The sequence below is a fragment of the Rhipicephalus microplus genome, chromosome X (assembly GCF_043290135.1).
Source record: "Rhipicephalus microplus isolate Deutch F79 chromosome X, USDA_Rmic, whole genome shotgun sequence".
Lineage (NCBI taxonomy): Eukaryota > Metazoa > Arthropoda > Arachnida > Ixodida > Ixodidae > Rhipicephalus > Rhipicephalus microplus.
This window is the reverse complement of record NC_134710.1, coordinates 311,401,607-311,421,872: the sequence shown is the minus strand read 5'-3', so window position 1 is coordinate 311,421,872 and position 20,266 is coordinate 311,401,607. Positions and strand designations below refer to the sequence as shown.

The window sequence follows — 20,266 nt, the reverse complement described above, 5'->3', positions numbered from 1 at the left end:
GACGCCATGCTGCAAATTAAGCAGCAGATTCTAGACAACAAAACAAGATCTACCCGAGCGATCTTAGGATTAGACCTTACAAAAGCCTTTGACAAAGCATCGCATACGGCAATATTACATCAGATCTGCCAATTAAGCGTAGGATCGAGAGTGTATAACTATGTGACGTTCTCCCTAAAGACACAACGGCATCCATCGTAATGGGAGAACGGAGATCTGAGGAAAGGCTTATGGGCAGTGCTGGTACCCCACAGGGTTCGGTCATATTGCCAATGCTATTTAATCTCATAACGATAGGACTCTCGGTGCGGCCTAACTCAATATACGGAATACATAATTTGATATATGCAGATGAAATTCACCATATGGACGTGTGAAGGTGGTGACGGAGAGATAGAGCAGAGGCTACAGGAGGCCATCACCACTATCGAGGAGTATATTGAAGGTACTGGCCTCGAGTGCTCGCCAGATAAATCCGAAATCCTCCTCTATCGCCCCCCGCCTAAAGGCAGACCACCCAAGAGATACAACCGGGACCATGCTTACGAAGAGACCCAAATTCACACCAAAAACGGCAGGACTATTTCTATAGTGCAACAAATCAGAGTCCTTGGACTCATCATCGAGTCTAAGGGTACAAACGGCGAAACCGTCAAGAGGTTAGTAACCAAAGTCACCAACGCAATACGGCTAATCAAGAGTCACAAACAAACACCAGGGCATGAAAGAGGCTAACGTCATCCTTGATTCGCCATAAGTCATATTATATACGTAGCGGCATATCTAAATTGATATACAGCCAAAAAACTCAAGATCAGTGCACCTGTACGAAAGGCGTACAAACAAGCTTTAGGCCTTTTCAATAGCACCAGCACCGAAAAACTGTTTCAACTGGGCTTACATAACACTTTAGAGGAGCTGATAGAAGCGCAACAGATTGCCCAGTTGCAGAGACTAGCCAGCACGTGCACAGGACAGAGTATCCTTGACAAATTGGGGATAAATTGCCATAAGCAACAAGGAAGTAAAGTGTTGGTTCCAAAGGTGATCAGAGAAAAGGTCCAGGTCCCCAAAAACATGCACCTCGAACTTAATCAGGGCAAAAGAGAAAGCCGCGCCAGAACTCTACTTAAGGCCTATGGCAGACACAAGGAGGCGTTGTTCGTAGACGCAGCGCAGTACCCTAGTCACAAATCTTACGTTGCGACAGTAATAAACACCGACCGCAAATGCGTAAGTGCGTTCTTCATACGCTCTGATAATTCAGAAATTGCGGAAGAGGTGGCTATAGCACAGGTCATAATTTCACCAAAGTGTAGGTATGTCATCAGCGACTCGCAGTCGGTAATCCGTAACTATGGACAAGGAAAAATATCTCCCTAGGCAACTAACATAGTCCTTCGCAAACCATATCTCATATCATCCGAGGAACTTGAAGGAAGGTATATTTTATGGTTCCCAGCGCACACCCCATGTGTGTGCCCCATTCCCAACATCAACGAGGAAGCTCACCCCGTATCGCGAGGTCTCACTTACCGCACTCGCGATGGAGCTTCACATGAGGTACCGGGAGGAGAGGAGTGGTGGGAGAGGGACAGAATGTTTAGGTTCTGCGACATTATCCAATTCTACCAAAAGTCGAGGCACAGATTTGCATCACCTAGCTCCACATTAAACAGATCTCAGGAGGTTGACTAAAGGCGACTTCAAACTAAAACATTTCCCAACCCGAAGTACCTAAATCGCATTACCTCAAACTATACCCCGATGACTCGTGTAAGCTATGTAGCATGAGACACGCCACCCTAGAGCACATTTTATGGGAATGCGCACAGATACAGGACGCCAATGCAGTATACCCAGAACAGGTTGGGGCGCGGTGGAGAGCCGCGCTGATGAGCTCAGATCGGGCAGATCAAATATGGGCCATCCAGCGAGCACGGGAGGTAACTGAGAGACAGGGTCTCTCCACCACCCCTGGCGCGGCTTAGGGCCCACGCCTCAATCCGCTGGTTAAATAAAGTTTATTCACCCACTCACAGTGCAAGCTAGCTATCAATAATTCAGTAGAACAACGAACGTATGCATGTGTGGTTAGATGAAAACGTGTTAAAAAATTGGCCCCGTATCTGCATGTAATCTGCAAATGTCGTCAAAAGGCGATAGTCTTGCTAGTGGAGAGAGTTATCAGAACATTTATTTGATGTCTGCGCAAGAAAATCAGTGAATGGCATTCCGGAGGCGCTGCGTTAGAGTGCCTCCAGCGTGTAGCGGAAGCGAACGAGCGCACCAAGTCACGTCACACGTGAGACATGAGTGCCATCTGGCAGTTTCTTTTGGAAAACAAAGCGCGTGGCCGTGCGCGCCCGTCTCAGAGGTGATGGGTAGGTGCCACCACCATCTCGTCTTAGCAAAGCGTTGGAAACACTCCCCGTTTCGTGCAAGCGTTGCATGGTAAGAGCAGCGTGATAAGCGCGGCGGTCCTTAAAATTACTTATGTATGCGTTTTCTAGTATGCGATGCATATGCAAAATATATGCGTGTTGCGGAGGGTGAAAGTGCGTCGCCTATTGGCTTATTTGTCGCCGCTTGCGTGCAGTAGGAGTCCCGGCACGTGCGTTGCGGCTGTGCGCGCGAAGCTCGTGGAACGGCCCTTAACTGCCGTTTGTGACTGGTAAATTTTTCCAGATAAGCATGTTCTTAAAATAATTTATGCGCAGTTAACGAAATGGGTGGCCTCAGTGACGACAACGGCAAAATGGACGACCACGGCGGGCATGCAGGACGGGGTCCTTCCTCGAACACCGACAAGTTCGATGTTTGGGAATATGTGCGGCAAATAAAGGTACGTGCTCATGGCGTACTCATCGTCACTTGAACATGCGTGACTTTCAAAGCTGTGTAAGACATTAGTCGTCACTGCCTGAGGGACGCAGATTTGTACAGCTTAGCCATTATTTAGCGTGATATGTCTCTAGATTGTGTCTGATTCGCTAGGGCTGCCCAAGTAGTGGCCCTTATAATGTACACAGTAAAAATTTTTACACCCAGAAGGGTGTAAATGAGCTTGTCCCGTGGATGACACCCTAAGGGTGTTAATTCAGCACCTTCCAAAAAGGGTGCTTTACCATGCACCCTTGGAATAGGGTGTACATGTAAAAAAAACTGTAGGGTGTTAAAAAAACACCCTTAAGGAAGGGTGCCTTCGATGTCCATCACTTTTTTAGCACCCTCTGAGGAGGCTGCGAGAAGGGTGCACAAGGGTATTGAGTGCCCATGGCAGGGGTGGCGAATACTGCCACCAATAGATATCAGCATGCACTGATTAAACACTACTTGAAGAAAGTGGTCCTGATTATCGATGGTGCACCACCTGTCGAGCTCCATTCATTGCGTGTGGGCAAAAATATAAACGCGTACAATCGTGTATGAACTTGTGCTGGATCTATATATACTTCAGTGTATATGCATAATGCGCGTTACAGAAAATGAAGCCTTGCTGCCCTTGCATATTGCATTTATTTAATAGGCAAATAAAACAAACTTTTCTTCTGCCACACAACTTTTTCACCAGATATACGTTCATGTATACGTACACTACACATGCAACACCTCAAATGTTTATTATATTTTTTCAGTTTCACTTTATTGACAATTCTTTGCAACATAAAATTACACTGGTTTCAGTTTAGTATACTGCTTCAAGTACATAGAGACTACAAATGAAATACACGCTAATATATCCCTATAATTTTTTCAAGTATCTACAATCCCAGTGGTTTCAAGTTTAATACTTCTTCGTGTACACAATCGGTTAATAGGAATGAAATACAGGCAAATATATACTTATGATTCTTTCAAATATATACAATCACCATGATTTCACTATATACGCCTTCATGTACACAATCGTTCCCAAGAAGTGATGCACAAAAAAATATATATGGATAGCGTTTTCAAATGTATACAATCACAGTGGTTTAAGCTTTGTATTCCTGGATGTATAACAATTGGTTATGAGAAATGATGTACATGCAAACATATACGGGTTTTTGCACATATAACTTTAGCGAATACTTAAGAAGCCAATACAATGATCAGAAACACAACATGCTAAAAACGAACACAAAACTGAGTCAGGACACACAAAAAACAAAAGAGGTAATGCATAATTATGGCTAATGACACAGCTGGGTCACTTTATGCCAAATGTCCCAGCCATTTTGGCAACCATCTCAAATGTATTCGAAAAACTCGTGCTGCATTGAAAATAGTGAACTTCTGGAATATTTAGGAGAGGAAAAATATTTGGTCACGTGGCTGCCTTCTGAACTTTCTGGAATGCCGTGTAGGTGTTGTATGTGAAAAATTATATTTTAAAAGCACCGCTCCTTCTTTCCATACGAAACTCGGTCTACGTGTTACGTAACAAGAGCTTAATTTGGGAGAGTTGGTTCATCGTGGTTGTGTGCTAGTCACAGCGCGACAAGTTTAGGAAGAGACAGAAAGGACAGGAAAGAGCACAGACTGTCAACTGAATTTAATGAATGTTCTACGAGCGCTTTTATACGGAGTACAAGAACCGTGTTCATGCGCGACGACACGTGTGAGCACTACAAAATAATTTTAACTGTGAAAAGAATACTCCCTCTCGGAAAGGATAAGTGAACGTGTAGTGATGCACTGATCATTGGTTTACCTGATAAAAAATATTTCTACAAACGTTAAATTGGCATTAAGTAAACCTATTCTCGTGACGAATGGGGCAAGATTGACTATTCCTGTTGCTGTTTAGTACACACACTTTTGAAAGCTTGCAAGGGGTGGAAAACAACACGCTAATATCATATCTGCTGGCTATTTTTCTAGTTGTGAGACACGTGATGTGGTATAACATGCAAAGGTTTTGGTCATTGTTTTTTGTTGGTCCTGTCTTCTTTAACTTTACTTTCTGCAGGAGGGTTTTGCAAACGGGTGTGAAGATTCTGTTGGGATACCCAGCATCTTTTAGTCTGGTCATTAAGCCTGACCTCACCCTTGTGCTAACATGACTTCTGAAGGATGGCCTGAATACATGTGGTATCAATTCCTCTTTCTATTAATTTTGAATGCCCACTATCAAAAGGCAGAACATTCTTAGCACTCCTGGGCTGATAGCACCAGCCAATACCCCAACAGCATCATCACACTTGTTTGCGAAACCCTCCTGCAGAAAGTAAAGTTAAAGGAAACAGGACCAAAAGAAAAAGAGAATGACCAATCACCTTTGCATGTCACATGGTACTACGTACATAAGGTGTCTCACAATTTTAGGAAAAGAACCAGCAGATATGACATTGTTGTTTTCCACCCCTTGCAAGCTTTCAAAAGTGCATGTATTTACAGCAACAGGAATAGTCAATCTTGCATCATTCGTCACTAGAATAGGTTTACTGAATGCCAATCTAATGTGTATGAGATACCGCTAACACGTGGAAAAGTAAACATAGGACAAACTGGGCAATGCTTCAATGATCAAGCAAGACAGCATGCTTCAAATGTTAAGAAGGGCTATAGTAGTCTCATGGCCTGGCCGGACACCGTAAAGAATGTAAGTGTAGTCCTAGATTTCATAAAACACGGTTTTTGAAAAAAAAAGCAAGCAGAAAAATGAGAGATTTTAGAACTCTTTATCAGGAAGGCCAAGGATCAATGCATCAGTACACCTTCACTTATCTTTTCTGAAAAAAGAGTATTCTTTTCTCGGTTAAAATTATTTTGTCATGGTCACACATGTGTTGTTGCAGATGAGCCCTGGTCTTGTGCTCAGTATAAAAACGCTCGTAGCACCTTCAATAAAATTCAGTTGACAGCGCTCTTTCCTGTCCTTTTTGCGATAAGATTTTTATTACAGAAAAGAATTTCATTTTCTTACAGTTTAGGTATAATGACGAGTATTAATTGTATCACAACATGGAGCAAATTGCATTTCAATACGGACAAAAATCACGATTTTGTGAAATTCGTGATATTTTCTCGTATATTTCAGCAGCTTGAGAGGTATAAAGATATTTTTTCCTCAGAATATACCTTCTGTGGAGTAAGTATTCACTGCTCAGATATTCATACAAAGTGCAATATTGCAATAAAAAATGCAAACATAACACATTTTGGCTTTATTCTTGGAAGCGAATGTGGCAAAAAATTGCACTATTATTATTGAGCTTCAAATACCTTACAGAAGCACATTTACTTAACAGGTAGACCGAATTTGCTTTAGAAAAAATAAGCGGTAGTTTTAAAACAAAATTTTCCACAAACAGCACACAGACGGCATTATGCCAGGAAGTTATAAGCCAGCCACATGAACAAAACTTTTTTTCTCGCTGAAGTATTCTAGCAGTTCACTGTTTTCAACGCAGTAAGTCAGCACATTTTTTTTTTCAAATACAATTCAGATGGTCGCCAAAGTGGCTGGGACGTTTGGCATGGAATGGTCCAGCTATATTTAAGCAAAATAACTTACACAAATAACAATATTTGTTCATATACCATGACCACACTAGAAAACGTTGTTCAGGCATTGTGACACTAAAATTTTCAGCGTCGTACTGCCTGAACAACTTCTTTGATAAACTCCAAACTCACGCCGAGAAAAAGCCGCTCAATCACGGTGGTTGTTAAAGGCCTTGCGGCCGTAGACAATGTTGAAAATAAAAAAAAAAATCAACTCATCAGTGCTGTCACTCCTTCCTTCTTCGTCATTACTGACACGGAAGATTTTTCGGTTATCCATGTGGAGGTTCAGGAAGTAGGGTTGCTCTAGGCTGGGTCCAGGGACGCAGGACGTCAGCGGCACCCTCTCATCCTGTAATAAGAGCAAATATGACTTCTCATAAAAAAATTTTCGTGCTGTTCTGGCAGCACCATATATAAAGAATGTGTAGTGTGTATCCTTCGAAATGGCGTGTAATTGACATTACACTGAACTCGAAGCATACAACCCATACATTCCAATAATTTCGTATGATAAAGATAAGAGTTTTCCAGCATACAGCGAATTCCCGAAACGAGGTGAAGTGTAAGACTACAGCTCAAAAATGGCACTTACGAAAGCCTGAACTCACTTAAGAATCAAATTCCTTCTAGGGTAGTGAGCCAGTGTGAAAAACAATTCTTAAAATACAACGTTTAGAACATGTAACATTAATCAAAACGCACAAGAAACTTACCTCTTCATGTACAAACAGTGAAGACATCTCTGCTTTCTCTTTTACATGAGAACAAATGATCTTGGGCGTGGCACTAGCCAAGAGGTCAGCAAAAAAAAGTAAAAGATTTACTGACTTCAATCACGCCTCTAACAACCTGAGGAATTGTTACGTCACCAATCACTGCAATTCTGACTGCTCTATAAGGGCATCAAAAATGAACAATATTCTCGTTCTTTCTACCCTCACAAGACGCTCCGTCAATGGAATCTAATTCAAATTTGACGCTGTGCTTTCTATTTGCCTGCTTTCTAGACGTAGGGCTGCGAACATGTGTTTTGTGCACCTAATCTAGCACAGAAATTCGTCATCTATAATTCAATCATCTTTATTCATTGTAATTTGATAAAAGATGTGATAGCTCGTCCAGTTTTTAAAGAGTTGCGGGCCTGCAATAGGCACTGCCTAGCACGTATGAAAGTACTTCTTTTTTAAAAAAAATTCAAAGCTTGCTTTCAGAAAAAGCGTCTGGCATATTTCGACAACCAAGCCCATCCTCTGATGGCAATCAGGGGCATGCTATTAGCGATTATTGACTACGAGATTTACAAACGTAACCCGTGCCTAAATACTCAGTTAAACACAATCACGCAAGTAAGAGTGCTCGAACGACACCAACGCGCGCGGACGCCGACTACGTTGCAGCAGCCATGACTTATGCTAGAGCAACCGCACATAGCTCATTCTGTTATAACGCCGAACATTATCGCAGATGAAAGCGAAGCACAAAACAGCAAACAGAAACGAGGGAAAACAACGCACGGCGATGGCCACAACAACGCGCCTTTGGAAGTCTGCTAGATCTTTCCCTGTTGCTGGTGGCACTTGTCCTAAATAGCTTAAAAGACCGAGGCGCACGTGCTGGGAGCATCGCGGCATATCAGCACCTCCAACTATACCGTCTTTAAGCAAAAAAAAAAAAAGCCATTTCGTACAGTGCGCCTCTGTACATAATTTTTGCTTTTTCTTTCTTTTTTGCGCTTACACCTACAGAAGCACGTTGCACATTTGAGTATTAATAGAAATGTTATTACGATGCAGCCCAAAGCACATCTTAAAACAATATCAATCACTTTGTGCAGTGTAGAGACAATGTGCGATCAGCAACTCATCCCGCCCTTGTTAAGTGATCACATCACTCACTGTATGAGTGATGCAGGCACTTACACAACATCGCGCATAGCAGTGTGAACTCGTTAAGTCACACGCTTAATCGGGCATCTGCAACAGGCCCGCGAACGCATGCTGTTGTAAATGGCTGGCAGCCTACTTCGGCAGAGCTGCTGCAGGCGCCAAGCTAGCGCTGTATGATTACTACCTACGAAAACATACACTCACCGTTAACAGGCCCACGTTGTCCGTGTCCGCCACTCCATGAATATTCCTTAATCCGAGCGTCACTTCGAACACGGTGTCATGCGTGACCACCATTGAATATGCGCCTGTTCGCTAGAACACACACAGCGACCAAGACCCCCGACCAACGCAACGCATTTGAAAGACTGATGAGACAGAGAGGGCAACACTGAGAGAGAGAAGGAGGAGGCACTGGCAGCGGCGCCGCAGCTTTCTACGCAGGTGTTCGGTGACGCAACTATTCGCTTATCTACGCCGCCGTTGTGGGAGCAACGCTGGCCGGGTTGAGCGGGGGGGGGGAGGAGCGGCAAACCCGCCAAGACGGCGCCGAAAGGCAAACGCTATGGCGCATACGGCGGACGGCCGTTCAACGCGGAATGACTCCTTGTAAACGGCCACTCTCCTTCCAGCCAGTCGCACAGCGACGCAGGTTATTTACCAGCCTCGGGTTCTTTGAGTATTTTGACGGAATGCGATTGCAGTGGGCGAAAAATAGTGAAGCAAAACTTGCGCAAAACAAAGTGCACCATGGAATGGCCAGAAACAATAATTATTTCGTCCTCGGTGGCATTAGCGGGAGAGCATCGCTACACCTTTTTCCAGAGAAATTTCTTTTTGCATTGTCTGTGTCAGGCGATTCCGCGTACGGTGCCTCAAACACTGAATGCGTAGTCGAAGCTGGAACAAATTAATCCACAGTAGCGGATGTTTAGAAGGCTTGTCATGCACCACGAAACGTGCCGAGGTTGTTATAACAAACTTTTTGCTGACCACATGATCAGCACATAATTCTATATGATTGCCCAATGAGCTAGCTAAGCACCTGTAGCAAAGGCAGTGCACGTTCTTGTTAAACGTTGTTAATATAAACGATGGTTGTACATAAGTGCAGTGACAGCTTTCCGTGTGAATTGGTCATAACCCACGTTTTCGAGCGTAGAAGCGCCTCAACGGAGCTAATCAGTTACCACAGCAAGTTCGTAAACAATGGTGAGGTACGAAAATGTGCAGTTGTTTTCCATGTACTGAATAGTTAGTGTACAGTGCCTTGACCACCGCCATTTCTTAAGCCACCTCCCATATAGACTCCCAGTCTGAACAGGTGTGGGGCCTTAAACACTAAGAAGCAGTGCCCCCCCCCCCGCTCACACACACAAAATTTGAGGGCGCACGGGCTGATGCACACGCATACTTATTCACAGGCGCACACACATACACGTATACACACATACGGCAACACACACACGCGACCGCAAACGCACGCATGCATGGGCGTACACATGTGCACAGGCACGCTTAACACAAGCACGGACTCGCACATACACGCGCACGCACACATGCACGGGTGTGCACACAATCGCGCTTACACGCGAACACATGCGCAGGCTCACGCACACACACCCACACTCGGGCGAACATTATGTTCCTGTATATAATCCACAGCAAACATGTAGCTTATAACCAACGCTAAGGTGAGCTTTCGTAACGTGGATTGCAGTTAATTGCCATTATAGATGAAACGCGATTTGCTTCTGCTGGCATTCTGCTGTATTCGGAGAGCACCTTCACACATTCTAAGTCTAGGCCGTCATTTAACGCAAGGTCCACATATTCGTGCAGTAGCTACGCTGCTCGGCCGCCAATCCGAAGGTCGCGGGTTCGATGCCGGCCGTGGCAGTCGAATTCAGATGGAGGCGAAAAGGTAGAAGCCTGTGCACTGCGCGATATCAGCGCCCATTAAAGAACACCAAATGGTCAAAATCTCTAGAGCTTTCCACTACGACGACCCTCATAATGATATCGAGGTTTTTGAGACGTAAAATACCAAATATTATAATTATGTGTTCTTCTTATGCTGCATATTCCATCTGATGAATCGTCACCTACACCCTTCTCAGGCACAAAAGCACCCTTAGAGCCTATTTTAGGGTGCTATCGAGGCAAGCACCCAAACAAATGGGTGCTTTTTTTTCAATCGACCATTTATGGGTGTTAAAGGGTGTTGCAAAGGGTGCTTTCTCGTAAAAGCACCCTTTTTACACCCTTTTGGGTGTAAAATTTTTTACTGTGTATATCACCTTCGCTGCTACTTGGCATTGAATTCGATGCCGCAGTGAAGCAAAAGTATTTGGCAGAAACTCACTATACTGAGAAATTGTCAATGTACGTGAAAATAATTTGATTGTATCAGCTAACCAATGTATCGCAAACCGGCACGCATTAGCCCTCATTTTTTCAGCGCTAGGCATCAGTATACAGCGACATTACGCGGCCGAAGTCGTATTTTGCCACCGTAAAACGACTTTAGCCATCACTTAGCCAACATCAGCTGATTAGCTAACTTGACAAGTGATACTGCACAATGGCGTTAACATGCAAGTGAATGCGATTGGCCAGGTGCCGGTAGTACGTGGATAACAATGGCCAGCCAGAGCACACGGCACTGCTCACTGCTTTTCAAAATTTGTGGGGCGCGGGGAGGTGGTAGTCAGTACACTTATGGGGCACTGTAGGACGCTGCTTGACGCATAGTCACATGCACGGTGCAGTTATTTGTTGTGGCTACAAAATTGTCCTGCTTCCTTTTTGCACCGTCTACATGACAGAGTTACTTGTTGCAGTAAATTTCCTGTATAAGAGAGACAGAGAGAGAGCCTCTTCATACTATTGTCATACATAAAAGTAAAATAAGAGTGCTTAGAACAAGTCCGAGGTTTATATATAACGATCTCAGTCACTTTGGGTGACCCGTCGCAGAGGTCATCGTGCCACAGCTCTGTTGTGGAACGACTGCATGCAGGGCCAAGACCAGGTAAAGTAATAATAATGCAACAAAGTAATAATAATAATCCCTGCTATGGCGGAATCCGCTGTAGCAGTGAAAGTGATTGGCGCGCTACCGCTGCAAGTGCAGAGTGCGCAGTGCTCATGGTTAGATTTATTTATATGCAGCGATTAGAGAAAATGCTCGTTTTGAGTTGGCCGAGGGTCACCTCTTTGTCTCGCGAGGAGGTGGCTTGATGGCTATGAGATTACTCGGCTAATCGCGATGGCGTCAGTGCTGCATTTCTATACGAATGAAATGCAAAACACCCGCGTATTTAGATCTACTAGGTGTAGGTTAAAGAACCCCAGCTGGCCAAAACTTCATTCGGGTTCACTTCGTTACTGTGCGGGTCTCGTAATCTAATCGTGGTTCCGGCACGTGAAATCTCGTGATTTATTTATGTCAACTCTGAAGTTTACCAGTGGAATGGGGCAATAACATATCGTTCCTGTTCTTTGTAAGTGCGCCGAGGAATCGGAGGAAGCGTCAGCCAAGGAAGTGGAGACCCGGAAAGAAGACACTACCTGCTTGCTTCGAGCCCGGTCACTCTCGTTAGACTCCTTTCTAGGGGATCTCGAGCTGTCGGGAATCGGCACGGCTACGCCGCCGCCTCTACTCTACTCACGCAGACTACCCTTAAGAAAGAAGGTGAGAAGCACATCTTGCCCTGTGACCACTGAGGTGAATTTTTGCATCCGATGCGATTGAATTGAGAGCTTACCGCAGCCTGTATACATACTGACCGACTTCTCTACGTAATGATTAGGCTACCACTTTTCATCACAAGTAAAGCGCTTTACTGGTGACGTGTGACTCAGCTTGAGTTTTCCACCCTCAAATTTCGAGCTTTCTTTATCATTGCAAGCACGCTCCATGACATTCGCACGAAAAAAAAATTACAACATAATAGTGCTTAAAAGGGCATCGTGATAATAAAAAAATAAGTATAAAATTTTGCAAATGCTCTGTTCATGCGTTTATTAGGTTAAAAGCGAGCATTTATTTATTCAATGTCAATTAGGTCACACAAAATAATTTTGGTAAGTGCGAGCACAGAGTGCACATGTGCTGTCCTTCTTTGCCTTCCGTTCCTCGCCTTTCATACGCTTTTCTTCCAGCACTTTCATGCTTGCGCTTGAACGCTCAATATAATGAAGCATAGTACGGATGAAAGCATTGGACAACGCACTAGGGCCGCCTAAGAACATGGACAGTTTATTTCGACGCCGAAACGAAGCTTTTGAGTTCTGAAGCAACGCTCTGCTTTTCTTTTTTTTTCGGTTTTGATTTCGTGGTGGTCAATATTCTGCTGTTAGAAAAGTACCAACCAGCTCAGAAAATACACCGCTAACTTTCAATTTTCCGTAAACGTCGACATCATTTTTTTCAGTTCTGCAATGAAACCTCGGTGATACAATCCCATCTCGTGAGAATTTCGTGGTGATACAATTTTTTTCTTCTCCCAGCCAAAGCCCACTAGCCTACACTGTAATGTAGTGCAGTTGTTGCGAACCTCTTGTACCCCCGCAACGTTTGATATGAACGCAAGCTATCGCGCAGGTACGATTACGCGTTGCTCCTTGCTGTTGCGGACAAGGCAATCACGTTTCAGCATGAGAACCTAAGCGCGGTCATGCACGCGCTCTCCCACTGACACTCCGGTTCGTTCAGGAGACTCCGGAATTTGGAACAGACCTTCTTAATGGGTGAGCACAGCCACAAATCTTCCGAAAGACATTCCAACACAACCACGATAATGAAATAACGTGTGCTTATAAAATTTTCTGGCCTTCACCAATCGCGCGCAAAGAGCTCTTTTGGTCACCTTTGCCATTGTGCTTTGGCGTTGAGCGAAAAAGCCTACTACGATTTGCAAGAGGCTATTAGCTGGGACGGGTCGCAACACATCGTGTTCTTTCTTTCACACGCCTGCATCCGCCATATACAAGTATGATCGTTGACAACTAAAAACTTCATTGAAAATTATTAAGAGTTGTTGATGATGTTGCTGTGGCCCCGAGCAACTATGAACTAAAACGTGCACCAGCTCATGTTTAACTTTGTTTAGCGCGCACAGAACACAGGGACAAGAAAGATGCACTCTTTCTCTTTTTCCCCTGTGTTGTGTGCGCGCTAACTAAAGTTAAAAATATCGATACACACCAGCTCGCGCAGCTATCAGTTTTACTGCAAAGTGCACCAGCTTTCTTTCGTGGAATATTATTTTCCATGCTTCTTGCTGAGATGAATATGTTTGATGACTCCGCGGCATCCGTATCACCGATGTTTTGCTTTTTCTATACTTCAATGCCCTTAAATGCATGCCCAGGTCTCACTTTGACCCTTCACTTCTTATTTTTTATGAGTTTGACTGTGTCTCTTCCAAGCTTCTTTCCGATTGCTCTGTTTATCTATTCTGACATCGTTCACCCAGCCTCCTCACCTATTCTGAAGGATAGGCTAAACTTTTGAAGAAGCCCTGTCTACTTAACCGAGCGTCCATAGTAGTTTTTTGCGAACAAGACTTGCATAAGCAGGCGAACAGTGTCTTGTAGGAATACTTTGTGGAAGCAAATGGTGGCGTACTTCACACTATTTAGAAAGTGTTTTGCACCTATAGCGTATATGTTATGCCTTTATATTGCGCATAAGCTAGGGAGCTTGTACTCTGTCAGCTCGAAGGCGCGCAATATTAATCTCGCTTGCGTGTTCATGCAGCGCAGAATGCACTGGAAAAGCGTGGCGGAAACCACACTAAGGGCATGGGAAGCGCATACGAACAATATGATCGCCATCCTGACGGTGGCCACTTCAGGAATTTCCCATGTCTCTCTAATTTATCCGGTCCTGTGTTTGCTGGTGCTGTGTTATCCCCTCTAACTTTCGAATGTCATGTTATCTTCCCATCAAACCTTTCTACTTCCCTCTGAGGTTGTTGAGAGCTTTCGGAATCCAGCGTGTAAAAGTACACGCATACTGGCGCTGTTGTCGCTCTCTTCGACAGGTCCGCTCGGCACGCAGCGCGTGCATGCTGTCGACATTGCCGGCGCAGCGAAAGAACCGATTACAAAAGTACAGATATCGAGGCGCGCGCGCCCATGGGCTCGCTGTTTGCTCTAGGCTTCTCCCCTACGGTTATTGGGCAAGACTATCCAAATCATGGCAAGGACACTATCCCAATACGGAACCTCAAACAGGTTGTAGGAGCGATTTCGCACCTCATCCGCAGTCTCTCGGGCCGCCACATCGGCATGAACGAGGGTGACCTATGTCACTTCATTCTTGCATTCGTACCCAGACGCTTGCTTTAATACATTGAATTCCCTCACCGAGACACTGACGCCCTGGTTGCCCTCATCTGTTGGGAATTCAAAGTAGGCGTCCACCTTCCCATAAGTTCACCCATCGATCGGCTTCCTAAGCCAGGCAACACTATCGGGGAACTCCTATACGCGCACCGCCAAGCACAATGTCTTCGCTTCACACAAACCGACCCATATGGCACATTCTGCATTCTCTTGGAATCCAGATACCTGCCAATGATCCGGCATGAGTCCCCATACCAAGATCTCTGCACCGCGTATTTCTCATTACACCACTTACCAGTAACATGCACTCCAACCACCACAATAAACGCCACCAAGTTCACGCTACAACTCTGCACCGATGTTATACGATCCCGAACCGGACGCCGTAGGGGTGGACGCAGCCTGCGTGGGGGATGAAGCCGTCGCTGTCATGGTGGATCACACACTCTCGCCAATAGATACGCACACTTCCTCCTCATTTTATCGCAATATCCCCCCCCCCCCCCATTTTCCTAACGCCAGCTTGTACTGTCTGCCCTGAACCTCATGCTTCTGCTATACAGATTCTTTCTCACTTCTCGGCGGATCCTACCCCGCAGGCCCTAGAACACCTCAAGACCTAGGAAGACGGGGAGAAACTGCATACAGAGGACCCAGTTGAGCAGACAGTGGCTGCGGACCGAGCTGCCAGCATTATGGACCACCATAAAATGAACGCTTGAGCGCAGCGGGATCACGCGGGGGCGCAGGAGGCTGCGTACTCCAAACTATTTTGTTCAAATAAAGTTTTTCTCCGCCTCACCGTCAAATGGAGAGAAGTGGCGTGAGAGACATCCGCATACACCCGTGCGAAGAGGAAGAAAAGGAAATGAGAAATCAGGCTCTCATTCTTGGTTTGTTGCGCAAAAGGTAGTGGACCTGGCAAAACTATCGCAGAGAGCGATTCAGTCAGCGGCAGAGAATAAGTGACGCTCCGTGGGAGAAAGTGAGAAAAGCGAGGTCGAGGGAATGGTAAGCAGCACGCGGAAAGTGCCAGCCCCCCAGTGTGTGCGTACTTTTTAAAGACGATAGTCTTTGTTGCGAAATTTCGACGCAAAAATTTGGTCTGTATATCTGTCTATTAGTCTGTCTGTACAATTGTCTGTTTGTACGCCCTTAACAATACCCCAAAAGGCACCAAACAATACCCCGAATGGCCGACCCCATCCGCAGCGCCCACCAATATTGCTCAAGGTTCAGCGTTCATATTTATGCGATTGCCAATTAAAAAGCAATTGTTGCGCATATATGAGCCACTCTAACACCATGTCAGTATTATGTATGTGTGTCTTTTTACTAGAAAAAGCATACATACATACTAGAAAAGGCATACAAAGGCAGAAAATGCAAAGCTTGCACGAAAAGGCAAGTGTTTCCAACGCTTTGCTAAGACGACACGGTGGTGGCACCTACGCGTCGCCTTGGGCTCTACACCTTATCGCTTCCGGGACGGGCGTGCACGCCGCGCGCTTAGTTTTCCAAGATAACTGCCAGGTAGCGCTCATGTCTCACGTGTGGCGTGACTTGATGCATTCGTTCGCCTCCGCTGCCCACTTGAGGCACTCTAACGCAGCGCCTCCAGAATACCATTCACCGATTTTCTTGCGCAGAACATCAAATAAACGTCTTGTTCACTCTCTCCAGACGTGATACTATAGTCTTTCGACAAAATTTGCATTGTAACATGCAGATACGGGGCCAAATTTTTTAACACTTTCTGGCCGGCGCTCATCTTATTTTCTCGCGTCATGTCCTGACCGTATTTTTTTATGACTTCGACTATAAAGAGTCTTTAACTTACGTTTGTTGTCTGACACAACTTGCTCCCTTCTTGTCCCTTAACTTCACATCCATGAACAAGGCAGCGTGCGACTAATTGAAAATAGGTGATGTGTCAATGGATTTGGCATTTCGGTGCTGATTATGGAGGTGGTAGCCTGCTGTATCTTGGTCGCATTCTGATTGGTGGCAAACTGCATAAATGCGCGCTTACGCCGTGCTCTGTTTCTACAGCAGGTACTGTGCTCGGCTGCTAACCCAAAGTGGCAAGTTCGATTCCTGCCGCGTAATTGCATCCCTACCGATTACTGCCGCGTGACGCCCGGCTTGATAATCATAGCTTAGTTTCGGAGCTTAGAAGTCCACAAATTTTCACTAACTCTTTCTGTTGTCGGCCAATTTTTGTCGCGCGTGATTTCTATTCCAATTTTTCTTGGTAGCGCCAATTCACTCCACTGGAAGGTGCGTGACGCTTGAAAGGGGTTGGCAACAATAGTACTCAAGGGGGAAAATCCTGTAATGAGAGCTTACCAATATAGTTGTGCGATATACTGCAGTTGAGTAACTCGAACTGTGTACTCATGTGCAAAACATTTACTGATAATGTTTTGCAGCTGACAGCAGACGTTTCGGGCCACACCGCGTCGCAGGGCCTGGACGAGTCGACTTGCGAGACGGACAATCTCTTCACGCTCTCTGAGCCATGTAACATGGGGTCATCACAACGGTGTGACCTGGCAACTTACAGCAAGGAGGAAAACCAACGATTTCTGGACAGAGTTCTTGAACGGATACCCACAAAAGCTTTGAAAGACGGCACCAACGACTTCGAGTCTTTCCTCACAGGTGTCATAAATACCTCCAGTCCAAGTAAGTACTTCAGCAGGTTCAATTGCGCATTGTACAGCTATCAAACTTTCTTACCTTTTTTTATCCACCAACTCCGTTACTTTTTATTCCTGTGCTACATGTGAGCTTATTCATGTAGACGTGAATGTATTTGATGCCACTAACACTAACCTTTTGACATGCCATCCACAATGACCTATTAATGGCGGCGTTGTATATTCTGCAGAACATCGTGTATATAAGCGCAGTTTACTTCCGGTATGGCGTGGAAGAGAGATATTTGCTGTGAGATTTTTGAGTGGAGCCCTCTCACGTGTGACGTCAGATAGAGGAATCAGGTGCCACTATTGGCGCGTGCGTGCTCGCAACTTGAAGATTGCTCGAAACTGCTGGCCACTTTATCCACCAACTCGCGTTCTTGAAATATTAGTGGGAAAGTTTTTAAAGAAATTTGTACTTCATTTTCAAGTAATATGCCTAGTGAAATCGACCGTAGTTGCCCCCGTTTGGTGTGTAGCGACACCACGAACCCGGGCTAACGGGAGGGGGGGGGGTGATCTCTTTTCACGCGTAGCCGTGCGTGGCTAAGCCGTACCAGGCGAAAAGGGGATCGTGGGGGTTGCGCCTATGCCAGGTGATAGAACCTTTAAGGTCCCCAGCAGAGCCAACACATTTCTTTATTCTCTGCTTCACATTGACGGCGCCCCTGGGCTGTCTCACCTAGGGGAAGTCGGCAGTCCCCTTTACCTGCCTCTCTCAATCCTCATCTTCGTCTTTCTCTCTCACTTTTTATTTTACCTGTTTTCGGCCAACTTCCTTTTACTTCCTCGTTTCTCGGCGGCTAGGACTAACGTTGTGTAAACATCCAATATTGGGTAGTTATATCAGGTTATAGTGACCATGCAGAGTTGGCGCTTACGTTTCCTCCTTGTCTCGTAACGTCCCTTTGTTGGGCTTGGTGGTGGGCGGCTCACATGGCCACCGAATAAGCAACACAAATGATGGGATCCCCTAACCCGCAACGAACTGATCGTCCCTGATAGAGGTGGCGGACTGACGTAATCTTTGAATTCCTCCCCACGAAAAAAGGACAACTTTCGTAAATACCACATGATTCCTGCCAACAGTGCAGAAAAGAAGGCAAGAAACATTTCAGCCTTTCTTGTGTTCAAGTGTCTTATTGACCACTAGGCGCGGGCTACAAACTCGCCAAGACCGCCAATGGTGACCTCATGTCAGAATTGAAAGAATACTTCAAATGCCAGAGATGACCTAAAGGCATTCGGTGATCAGCCCATCACTATGACGGGAGTCGTGTCAGATGGTGGTGACCTGATGGATCTTACAGAAAAACTCTTGACAGGCTGGAAGGATGAGAATGTCATCCAGATGCAACGCATAACGATAATAGACAACAAAAACAATCCCACAAAGACTGAATCTTTATCTTGGGATCTAAAACACTCCCTATCAAAATAGCAACTCGATACTTGCATCCTGTCTAAATAGAGATAAAAAAGAAAACGATACGGAACTATACAAAAGCAAACTTTGACTTGATTAACAGTGAACCAGCAACTTTCGTAGACACATTTGTAAGCAGTTTTGATACCCGTTTAGTGCAGTCTAACTGAGATATGTTTGCAGCTGAAGTTGAACGACTAACTAGTCAGTATATCCCTTGCCTTACCATCACATCTAATGCGCGTGCGCCACGGCACAACGCTTACATCAAACGCTTATCTAACCGAAAGGAAGGTTTTTATCGTGCAGCAAGGTGTTTACCTACTAACCACCCACGCTTGGCTGCCAATAGATCTGCATCATCCATTTACATATCTGCACTGAAATTCGCTTAAGCCAACTTCTCACTCAAGTTTTGCCGTCTATGTTGCGAACTAATGCAAAAACATTCTGGCGAGGTATTAACCCCCAACCGACAACTATATTTCTTTGATTGACTCATCTGGTAACGAAATTAGTGAAGCCCATTGCGCTGCTGTTCCTAACGATTCTTCTATCAAAAACTTGTCCGCAGATAGCCGTAATGATTTACCTAGTCCGGCTTTACACAATTATTTTCCCATGTCATCCGTGATTGTTGAAAATCTTGGAGTTGTACGCCTCATTGAATCACGTAGGAGTGATCCATCTCCTGGTTATGATGTTATTAACGCCGAATTTCTGGAAAGTACTAGCGCTTGCACTTTCCATTATACTTACTAAAATTTTCCAACTGTCACTAAATACTTGTAGTATTCCGAGTCAATGGAAAATCGGGAAATCATTGCACTCCACATAGATCTCGTAATAAACACTCTTCGAACAATTATCGTCCCAATTCTTTAACTAGTATTTGTTGTAAGATCCTCAAGTATATAAAATTTATGAGCATAGTCAACTTTTAGAATCAAATTTATTTTTCACGTCAGCACAACATGGCTTCAGTAAAACATACCGATGTGCAACACAGCTTGTATCATTCACCATGACTTACATCAAATCCTTGATAACCCCATGCCGGCTGTATTTTTCTAGATTTTTTAAAAGCTTTTGACAATGTTTGCCATAGAGTGCTGCTTCAAACACTACACCAACTAAATCTTGACGGTAATCTACTAATGTGGGTTGAGTTCTTTCTCACTAACAGATCACAATTCGTTACTGCAAACGGTCATAATTCTTCTTTTCGCAAAATTCATTCTGGTGTTCCACAAGGGCCCGTATTAGGCCCCCTGTTGTTCTTCATTTATATTGATAACCTGTCATCAGTTGTATCATCGAAAATTCAACTATTTGCTGACGACTGTGTTACTTTTCGAGAAATTAATAGCGATAATGACATTAATATATTGGAG

The 20,266-nt window shown here is 44.8% G+C and overlaps 1 protein-coding gene across 2 annotated transcripts in view; it reads left to right on the top strand.

Annotated features, from left to right (window-relative positions):
• Positions 1–20,266, top strand: part of LOC119161312 (uncharacterized) — a 43,335-nt gene that overhangs the window by 12,797 nt on the left and 10,272 nt on the right. For both annotated transcript variants that reach the window (XM_037413718.2, XM_075879500.1), the window contains exons 2-4: positions 2,721–2,845; positions 11,896–12,081; positions 17,174–17,429. In XM_037413718.2, coding sequence (XP_037269615.2) covers positions 2,721–2,845; positions 11,896–12,081; positions 17,174–17,429 — 567 coding nt within the window. The remainder of the gene's footprint in view (positions 1–2,720; positions 2,846–11,895; positions 12,082–17,173; positions 17,430–20,266) is intronic.